This window comes from Octopus bimaculoides, chromosome 9, assembly GCF_001194135.2.
Source record: "Octopus bimaculoides isolate UCB-OBI-ISO-001 chromosome 9, ASM119413v2, whole genome shotgun sequence".
NCBI classification, from domain to species: Eukaryota; Metazoa; Mollusca; class Cephalopoda; order Octopoda; family Octopodidae; genus Octopus; species Octopus bimaculoides.
The window spans coordinates 33,834,052-33,845,538 of NC_068989.1; the positions used below are offsets into that span (position 1 = coordinate 33,834,052).

General features: G+C 35.5%; 1 protein-coding gene across 4 annotated transcripts in view; it reads right to left on the reverse strand.

Moving 5' to 3' along the window:
- LOC106882578 (methylthioribose kinase-like) overlaps window positions 1–11,487 on the reverse strand; it is a 98,247-nt gene that overhangs the window by 63,862 nt on the left and 22,898 nt on the right. The window contains exon 2 of one of the 4 annotated variants that reach the window (XM_052970584.1): window positions 7,217–7,302. The exons of the other annotated variants lie outside the window; for them this stretch is intronic. Within the exon in view, the coding sequence (XP_052826544.1) occupies window positions 7,217–7,234 (18 nt within the window). The 5' untranslated portion in view covers window positions 7,235–7,302. The remainder of the gene's footprint in view (window positions 1–7,216; window positions 7,303–11,487) is intronic. 4 annotated transcript variants of the gene reach the window in all.

Sequence of the window (11,487 nt, forward strand, 5' to 3'; positions counted from 1 at the left end):
CACGAGTAGACAGCCATCATCATATGCATATATATATATATATATATATATATTATTTATATTATTATATGATTGAACGCCATGCATCCTTTCCAAGTAAGTTTTATCCTAATAACTCTAATGCAACTCTATTCTTCCTATTATTCTTTCGTTTTTTTCTCTCTTCTCCCACTATTCTATCCTTTTACTCTTTTGTTTTCTCCTTTCCTTTCTCTTATTCTTTTACTTCCTTTTTTCTTACTAATCTATCCTTTTGCTCTTTCATTTTCTCTCTACCTTTCTCTTGTTCTTTTGCCTCCTCTTCTCCCACTATTCTATTCTTCTACTCTTTCATTTCACAGGATGGGCCAGCTATGATAGGTTGTAATTTTAGGTCTCCTGGTGTTGGTGTATGTATGTATGTATGTGGTGATTTGTTGATGGTTTCATTGATGGTTGGGCTTTTGTGGATTTTGGGGAGGCCATAGAAAAGGCTGGGTTTGTATTTGAAATTTGTTAGGAAATCTACTTGCTTTTTTTGTGAGGTCTTTCCCATGGGTATGTATTAGTGAGGAGAGGGTTTTCATTATTTTGGAGGGATTGTAGTTGTTGATTTCTTCATAATACTCGTTGTTTAGTAAAGACATGACTAGATTTTTGTAGTAGGATGTGTCCATAATTACCACTGCGCTGCCTTTGTCTGCTTTTTTGATTGCAATTTCTATTTGTTTTGTAGTTCATTAATTTCTTTCCATCCTGTGAGACACACAGATTAAGTTACTTCATGGACATTCTCCTGAAGCCATATCTAAAACATATTAGAAGCTACATCAGAGATGATTTAGACATGCTGAACCATCTCCCAGAAAAGTTCGGGGAAGAATCCCTCATGGTCTCCTCCGATGTTATAAACCTATACTCCAATATTCCACATGATTATGGAATGAAAGCGATTCTGGCTTGAACTACATCCAAAGGAAATACCAGAATGAATAAACAAAATCTTCATCATTGAATCAATTAAATTCATTCTCCAGAATAATCATTTCATTTTTGGCACCAACTGCTACCGCCAAATATGGGGAATTGTGATGGGCACGAGAGTAGCACCTACCATTGACAACCTCACAATGGGATTCTTAGAGAAAAAAATATATCAGAATTCACTGCAAAAATTTGGAGACCCTCTCGCCCAATACATTGAAGAGAATTGGAAGAGATCCCTGGATGACTGTTTCATACTCTGGAATAACAACTTAAACAAACTCCTAGAATTTAAAACACTTCTGAACAGCATCCACACAAACATTCAATTCACAATGGAATACAACCAGGAGGCACTTCCATTCCTAGACATTCTAATTAAAAAAAACAAACAACAACAAAATTGAAACAGACATTTTTTATAAAACAACAGATAGAAAACAATATCTTCTCTTTAGCTCTTGCCATCCTAGACACACAAAAACAAACATCCCCTTCAACCTTGCAAGAAGAATCTGCATTATTGTCTCAGAAAAAACAATTAGAGATTTAAGACTACAAGAACTGAAAAATGTCCTCCTGGATAGACACTACCCAATCCAGCTCATTAATGAAGGAATAAAATGTGCCAAATCTATCAACACCGAGACATTAAGAAAAACCAAAGACATTAACAAACCTCTCCTTAAAACACTACCCTACATTTCCACATACAACTCCAGAAACAAAGAAGCATTCAGCACAATCATACAAAACCTACCAATACTACACAAGGACCCAAAACTAAAAAGAATTTTATGTAACATTAAAATTGTCAAAAGCAACAAACAACCTAAGTCATTAAAGAAACTGCTAACTAATGCAAAATTATTCCCCTCCACAACAAGCCCCAAAATAAAAAAATGTAATTGCCCCAACTGTGGTACATGCCCCAACCTTTTGGAAGGGTCAGAATACTATTTTAAACAAGGGTAGCACTTTACAATTAAATCAAATTTCACTTGTGCATCCGAAAATCTGACCTATGTAATCGGATACTCGGGCTGCCAGAAAGACTATATCGGTAGCACAGGGAATTCTATCCGTCAACGTTGTACAGTGCATCGTCAGCAGATAGCCTCACCACAACACCGCCAAATTTATCTCAGTGAATATATTGCCGTATGTACGAAACAAAAACAACCCAAATTCACTATTTTCCCTCTATATAAATTTGCTGACTGGACTTCTACACAAGCCTGACTCAATAAAGAGACATATTTCATCCAAAAATACAAACCTGAACTTAACACCAATTCATTTTAATTGTATTACTAATTGTCACTTAATTACTTGACTCCTAGACACCCATTCATATTCAAACCTGAGTCACAAGAGGTCCTACATGACTCTTATGAGTTCATTTTCTATTGGATTGATTTATTTTATTCAATTATGGAATTTCAACACATACAAAAAAGTTATATATGTACGCAATCCACAATTTTTAGATATAAATTACTGTTCATACTTACGTGTGTGTATAAATAAATAAATAAATATATATATATATATATATATATATATATATATATATATATATATATATACAAACAATGAATTACTGCAGTTTCTGTCAACTAATTTTTTTTTACTTGGATTGGTCATTATTCCGAATCTGTAGCAAAACATACTTACCCAAGGTACTATGCATATAGTTATTATAAGTGATTACACTATTGAATTAAGTTTTTTGAAACATTAATTAACAGAAATGTCACTGAAGCAAAAAACTTCAATCATAATGATAACAAAAAGGGGAAAAAAAATATTTCATCTACCCAAATTTTCTGCCTCTGTATTTGTTTATTCATTTTCATTGGTAACCCCAGCTATCTCAGACTGAATAAAAAGGCTTTTGGAATAGTGGTAGTTAATCAACGAATTTTGTTAGTGTTTTAATTGGTTCCAAGCCATCTTTATTTACAGAATATGCCATCCCAAAATTTAGCTCTTAAAACATGTAATCCACAATGTAAAGGATTCTTAGAGAGTTTGGAAGCTCTAATTAAGCAAACGCAAAAATGACAAAGGTGTTCCTTTTTTAGTTACCACAGCTTATATTGGGTCACCCCATAAATAATGCGGTTTTTTTATACTTCTTTTATTTTTCAAAATTAAGATAAACAAAGTTATTTTTTAATCTCCCCTTCATTTTCTACAATGCTCTTCCATCTATCTGGGAGACTTGCAAGGTCCCTCTTCCAAAATTTGCCTGTCCGTGATGAAAAATACTCCTCCAGTACTGTTCTGACCTCATCTACAGAATTCATATTTTTTCCATCCAAATGATTTTGAAGAATGCAGAATAAATGATAATCAGATGGGGCAATGTCCGGCTAATATGGTGGGTGGGGCATCGTCTCCCATTCAAACTGCTCCAGCCTTTGGAATGTCATCCTCATTGTATATGGCCAAGCATTATCCTGATGGAAGAACATCTTTTCATCTTGAAACCAAAGATGGTCATTTTGCTTCTAGTGCTGACTTAAGCTGTTCACAGTAGATCTCCTTTGTTATTGTTCAGTTTGGGTTTAAAAGTTTGAAGTGGACTAAACATTTCATATCCCACCAAACAGATAACAACACTTTACGTGGGTGAAGACCTTCATTAGCCTGGGGTGCTGGTGTTTCTCTTTTCCCTACCCACTGTCTTCGGTACTTGACATTTCTCTAGAGAACCCATTTCTCATTACCAGTCACTATTCAGTCCAAAAAAGGTTCATTCATGAGATGTGACAGCAAAGAAGAGCACACATTCGCTCTCTGCATGCCATTAGACTCAGAAAGTTTGTGATGAACCCAGTGACCCAATTTGTTGACTTTTCCAATGGCATGCAAGTGTCGATGAATAGTTGTATTACCAAATCCAAGCTTCTCTGCTAGTTGTTCTAGCACTGACTTGAATGACTGGTTGAATGACCAAATCCAAGCTTCTCTGCTGGTTTCTCAACAGTTACGATGGGATTTTGTTCCACCAAGGTTTGCAGGACTTCCTTGTCAAGCCCTACAGATCTTCCAGGAGGAGGCTCATCTTTTAGGCTGTAGTTTCTGGCTCAGAATTTCTGGAACCATTGTTGACACTGGTTTATGCTTGTTGTCTGATCCCCATATACTGCATTAATATTCCTTGCACTTTCCATTGCGTTGTTGCCTTTATTGAACTCATAAAGCAAAATATGCTGAATATGCTCCTTTACCACTTCCGTTATAGCATTGCAAAATAAGTGTTAAAATTGAACTGCACTTTTCAAAATTTGCACTAAGAATAAGGATAAGATAAAATTACTATATGCTTTTATAGCAAGTTGGTGCAGGTAGTTTATTCCATCCCCACTCCGACTTTTAGTTTATGCAAGTGAAAAATCTGCCTTATTTATGGGATGACACAATACATTTTACTCCCATTGCAGATTAAACACACACACCCTGCTAAAAATCATAAGTGTAGCTTTTCAAACTATTGAAAATAATTACTACCTGAATTGTTTTTCAAAGTCAACAATATCATGTCATTTCTCATGCTAGAGGTAATAGTGTTTGTTTACATTATATCTCCTTGACAAACTAGTTGTTCCACACCAATTTGTTTGCATGCCTCCAGTCTTATTTGCACACTTTATTAAAGTAAACATTCTGAAGATTGTAGATGACTGAGTATCTTGGGACTGTATTGACAAGTAGATGTGGTCAGCAATTCATATCTTCTTAACAACACAGTAAAGAATGTTTGATATTTTATGGGAGGAATTGTTCATTATTTGAAAAAACAGCAACATAAAAGTTGACCAATGACCTATTGGCTGGTGTTACTTTGTAAATTTAGCTCCCTTGTTGAGGCCAGAAAATATTTCAGCCTGTTGCTGTCATTTCACATAGCCCCAGTGAATTCAACAGTGGACTGACTACTCCACACACACACAAAATTCATAAACTGTATCCTGACTAACTGACATTCACTCAGCACTGACCTCTAGCCAGCACATGTAATTTCTTCTTACTCTGTACTAGTATAATGGCCTCTGTATCTTGGAGCTAATTGATTGTGTACCACCTCCTCCCAAACCCATCAATATACTCATCTCTCATTCATACTATATTTTCTCCTCCCATGCTCACACTAATCACTTTATCTTTTTCTTCCCTAGAATGTCAATCTTCCTGAATTCTTTATTTACTCAGAGTATTCCTGTAGTCAGTCACTGCACAAACTGAATAACAACTGCATATCAGTTGCACAAGTCTTGGAGGACCTGATGTCATACATGTATTGCTTCCTCTTGGTTAAACCAAAGGAACTAATAATAAAACTGGTGACCCTTCTGTGGGGTGGAGATGGGGTGATATGTTTTCATCCTCTGAAATCTATGGAAAGTAAGAATAAGAATTTACTCAAAGGTAACAGTGGATTCATGAATATAAAGCTTAAACCAAAGAAGTTTTAAAAGAAAGTAATTAAATCAAATTTTGGAATATGTATTACAGATTCATCATCATTTTAACATTCATTTTCCATTGCCAGGATAAAGGCACCAATGTTAAAACAACAATAATTTACACTTATGACAACAACTGTAATATAATTTCATAATCCCTTCTAAATGAACAGCATCAATCTGACTATTTGGTGCTGCCATCTCATTAAAGAATGGTAGAAAGTGAATATAATGATTTCCAATACCAATATTTCCAATGAGGAGTTGCAGCTCTCTTAGCAGGAGATGGGAGGTTTTTGGTATAATTGAAGAACGATTTATTTTGCTGTTTATTTTCCATAAACCAATCCTATGTAGCAAAGAAAAGAGATTACAGCAATAAAAAGTCTTCAAGTAGTTACTAGACCTGTTAAAAATAGTAGTTGTGTCTCCCTCAACTCCCACCCTCCCATTTTGAAAAGGAAAGGAGATATTGGATAGTATGGTTCTTCAGATACAGTATCTGGAAAAATGAGATAAAGATAGTGATAATGATATATCTGCTGGGTCAAGGATTACTAGGACAACAATAACAACAACACTAATCAAGAAATGTCAATACTGCTTTCTCCAAGCAAGACCATGTGGTTGGTATTGCATAGATAAAGAAATGCAAATATTAGAATAAATTGTAATTTTTGAAGCATAAATAATACAGCACAACTACACTTGAACCAACGAAGGAGTCTTGATTTGTAACATTTAGCAGTCAGATCTCTTTTAAATCAGACTCTACCGTCTTAAAAAAGCTAAGAGTATAATAAGTAATGTTGCCCTAAATACAAAAGATGGGAAAGTCTATGATTATATCTATTGTTGATTAAGGGTGACTTAGAGTTAAACAATGCTAATAGTTTCTAATTTAGACACAAGGCTAGTAATTTTGAGAAGGATTTAGTTTATACCATTGACTCCAGTACTTTATTCTATCAACCTTAGAGGGATGAAAAGAAAAGTTGACCCCAGTGGGAATTGAACTCATAACACAAAGAACTGGAACAAATACCAGAGGCCATTCTTTTGATACTCTTACAATTCTGCCAGTTTGCCACCTTAAAACTATTAATAACACTACTACAATATGGTCATGTTTACTCTTGTCAGCCAATGTGATTCTTAAGAAACTTTAACAACCTGTTTATAAAGATCCCACACTTCAGGCAGGACCTCTAAAATAAAAATAATTTAAAAAATATATAATATAATAGCAACAGTAAATAATTGCAAGTATAAGAGGCAAAAATAGAAACAAAACTGAAGAACATTTTTCCAGGTTATCCTTCATTTCTATACAACTAACTATTTCTACTGTATCAGCTGCATAAACCAAAAGTACACAACAAGCCTTCAGTTGTAACAAATACATGATCTTTACATAGTTTAACAGGGTATGTAAACAACACTGAGGTAGGGATTAGATAGATAACAGGAATAACTAGTTTATCTTGAAGCCAAACTACAAACAGCTTACACAAAAGTATTAAAATATCAACAGGTGGTATATTAAGTCAAATTTATAATACTCAAGGAGTCGTTGTCACTCATTTGTATCTGAATGAATCATCAGAACACAGAAAAGACAAAAAAATCTCATGTATTTTCATTGTTTTAAGGTGTGCAAATAGAGAAGAAAAAACTCACAACATAACATGAAAATAGTAACATATATATCCTTCAAGTTGTCTACAAAAAATTCAGGAAAAATGTTGCTTTTTTAAATGGGTGTTCTGAATACATACGACTGAAATGCTTGACATTTTTCACTGTTTGCTTCATATTCTAACACAAACAAACACCCTGTATTTACCCTTTGCAGGAAGACAAACTGCAATTAAAGAAAGGTTGGAATCAAAACTGTGGCATAATTTAGAAATAGTAGTTGAATCTCTCTCAAACCACACTCTACTGTTTACAAAAGAAAGTTACATTGAAAAATGTAATCTAAATTGCACTCACTATCTGAAAAGATAAGATGAGGTGATCATGGCTGGTCATGGGTCAAATATCTATGAATCACAGCTTTACTAAAACAGGGGTAAATAAATAAAGTTTCAACAACAATATTAAGGGACAAATACATTTGGAAACATGTTCAATTTTAATTTTCACAGTCACTAAACTTTCACCAATTCATTTGTTTCATATATCAAAATATATAAAAAACAATGATACCCTTAATCCAGATGCCATATGACACACATTATATAACTACAATAAAGGACACAGATGCCACACATTATATAACTACAATAAAGGACAATTTCTTGTAAGAGAATTTATGTTTTAATTTTCATCTGGTTCATAGAATAAGACTGTGGGAGTTGATCATGTTCACCATTACTATATATCAAATAGCCAATGCTATTAACATTTCCTGTGAGAGAGTTGAGAATATTCTGCACAATGAACTTGGCATGATGAAGGTTTCTACTCAGTGGGTGCCACATCTTCTGACATCTGATCAAAAGTACCCCAGGCTGATCACATCATGGAAAGATTTAACATTGTTTGAGGCAGATCCAGCTGGTTTCTTTGAATGTTTCCTAACCCAGGGTTCATCACTTTGAGCCAGAGACAATCTATGTAATGAAAACACCCCTCCTCACCTGCTCCAAAGGAGACCAAGGTTGTTTCATCTGCAGGGAAGGTGATGGCCTCAGTTTTTTGGGATGCAAAAAGCATTGTGTTTATTGACTTTCTTCAGAAGGGCCACATCATTAATGGAGAGTACTATGCCAACTTGCTGAGGCAATTATGAAAGGCTATCAAGACCAAATGCCCAGGAAAACTGACAAAAGGGGTTCTGTTACATTAGGACAATGCTCCAGCACACAAGTCCTTGGTTTCAATGGCTGCTGTGCATGACTGTAGCTTTGAACTGATTGATCCCTAATAACAATGTTTTCTGGAGCTGTACTAAACTGGGTTTTATGCCTATTTCCTCTAGCCATCTGTTCAGATCTTTAGGAATAGTTTCCAATGCACTTATAACTAATGGGATACATTTTACCTGCACTTTCCATAGTCTCTGTAATTTAATATCTAGGCCCTGGTACTTTACTATTTTTTTCTATATCTCTCGTATCAATTTTTTCATCATTTGGGACTCTAAAATCAATTATCTGGCACTTTCTTTTCTCTTTATCTACTACAACCAAATCATTATTATTATTATTAGTATTATTACTATTATTGTTATTATTACTATCATTGTTCTTGCTTTTATTATCTATGTTATTAATGGTATCACTAGTCATATTATTAAAGTAATTATTACTATTATAAGAATGGCTATATTTAATATTCTCCTTACAATTGTTTGTGTTTGTGAGACAGTGAGGAGTAGGATAATTTGAGGGTGGATCTATTAAAGATAGAATGGTACTTATGGTGGCAGGGAAAGCTGGAATCTATGATGTCAAAAAAGGGCCTGGCTAAGCCCTTAACATTTAAAGAGAAGGGCGGGGTATACCAGAGTATGTATATATATATTTTCCTGATGGAGGCTGGTTTATGGGGTTACCCTGGCTTTCCTATGCATAAAAGGTTTAACTTTATGGCGTATCGTCAGACCCCAAGACCTGTTGGCCTATGACCTCTTTAAAATACAGAGGGGAAAGTCTGGATTATCTACCTTTGCTATTGGCTATCGAATTCCAGCCAGTGGCTCGCAAAAGGCCAGCAGAAATCTCCTAAAATGCAAACATGGGCTGAAAATTTCCATTCTGGAGTTAAGCATAGGTCCTGGCTTGAGTGAGTTCCTTAGGATGGATTCTCATGCATTTAGCTATGCACAGCTTGCAGCGTTTCATCCTGTTGATGTAGGGACCTTCGAGGGTTTTTGAGGATTTTCCATGAGATCGAGTGGCTGGCCAGCAATGTTACATATCTCCTTTCTGGGACTCTGAAGGAGGAATCATGGTTGGAAAAACGTTTCTTGAATGAATTTCCAGAACAACTAATATATTTCCATGGGCACGCGATGCTGGTGCTGTATGTATTATGATTGTTGTTGTCACTACTGCTGCTGTTGTTGCTGCTGCTGCTGCTGTTGATGATATTGCTGCTGCTGTTGATGTTGTTACTATTGTCGATGATGTTGTTGCCACTGTTGATGATGTTGGAGCTGGGGCTGCTGGTGTTGGGACTGCTGGTGTCGGTATTGGAGCTGCTGGTGTTGGTGTTGCTGCCACTGGAGGTGGTGGTTGTGTCGGTAATGTTACCGGCCCTGTTTATGTTGCACCTGTTTATGTTGTTACTAATGGTGTTGATGTTGTTGCTGCTGCTGCAGTCATCATCAACGGTGCTGTTCCTGGAGCCGGGGCTGTTGCTGTTGGTGAAGGTGGGGGTGGTGGTGGCATTGGTAATACTATCACCATTGCCGGTTATGGAGGCACTGCTACTGTTGCCAGAGGTGTCATTAGTCAAGCTTATGCTGGTGCTTCTGCTGTTGTTGTTGTTGCTGATAAAGTTGGTGTCAGCACTGGGTCTGTTACTGCTGCTACAATCAGTCCTGCCAGTGTGGATGTTAGCAGGTTTGCTACTGTGGACATCAGGGAAGCTGTTGGTTAGGTTGGTGTTGGAGGTGACGTTCCTGTAGGCAATGTTAGTGATGGTGCCATCGGGGGTGTCATTGATGCTGCTGTTATTGAAGGTTCCAAAATTGTCCACTGTGGTGGTGGTGGTGTTGTTGGCTCTATTGCTGCATCACAGCTGCTATTGTTTCTCCCAGCAGAATTGGTAGGGTTTGCTCGTACTTTGGCTTGATAGATGACTCCTTTGGTTTTGCAGTGGCCTCCTACTGGGCAACTGCTGTGGATCCTGCATGAACAACCTGCTCCTTCCTGTAGCCTAGGGATGCTAACTAGAATGCTCTTAATATTGGGGGCACAACTAAATGAGACCCAAACGTTGTGCCTGTTGAAAATGGCTCTGTACCTGAGGGAGCTGGTGAAGTGCTTGTCTATTAATTTAAGGAAAAGTCTACCTACAGGCATTATTGTATTAAGGGAGAAGTGCACCAAACCAGATAATATTTCTGCGGCCTTTCTTTTCACAGTTGTTGGGTTCTGACATATAGAAGAGAAGATAGAAATTGATATTAATCAATTAAAACCAGTGGCTTAGCATATTTAAAAAAAAAATCTAATTATTAAAAAATTATGTTACATACAAAATTAAGAAGAATGACCACTAAAGTAGACACCTAATATGCTAAACATAGACGTCAAATCGCCATTACCACAAAGAGTGTGTTCTCAAGAAAAAATCTCAGCAAAACGCCAAAATGTAAAAATGTGCAAGACAAATGTAAACATACGAAATAAAAAACGATTACCTATGTACCATGGTTTCACTTGTTAATATTTACGAATGTAAACACACAAGTATCTGCAAGATCGTCAGCATAGTCTGTCGCTTAAAAAACACAATTTCCAGAACTAGATACAGAACACTCCACAGAAATAGAGAATGTATAAAGTTCTATGAGTGAAGACATTTGAAAAATAAACCCAAATATAATTAGTGGCCATTCTTCTTAATTTTGTGTGTGTGTGTGTATAATTGTTAAAGAGGACAACAAAGGCAAACATCTCAAATCATATACATTATTATTACTGGAAAAAATTCAAAGTCTTACAGCTGTAGTTAGTTTAGTTTAGTTTATAGTTTCAGCTTAGAGCTGCGATTTTTAATACAATACTATTTTAGACATATATATCATCGCGAGAAATTTTTTTGATATTGAATTTCATGCTATTATATCAAAATACAGTATATATAATCACTCGTGTTAATGTCTAAATACTTTATAGCATTAATATTTTGGACATTTTATACAAGGAGCACTCATTTATAATTTCAGTGTATAATATTCTAACAGAATATATTTATTTAATGATATATATATATATATATATATATATATATATATATATACATACTTAAGTCTAGAGAAACAGGTAGGAATGAGAATTTGAATAATAATATAAATGGCAGTAATAATAAT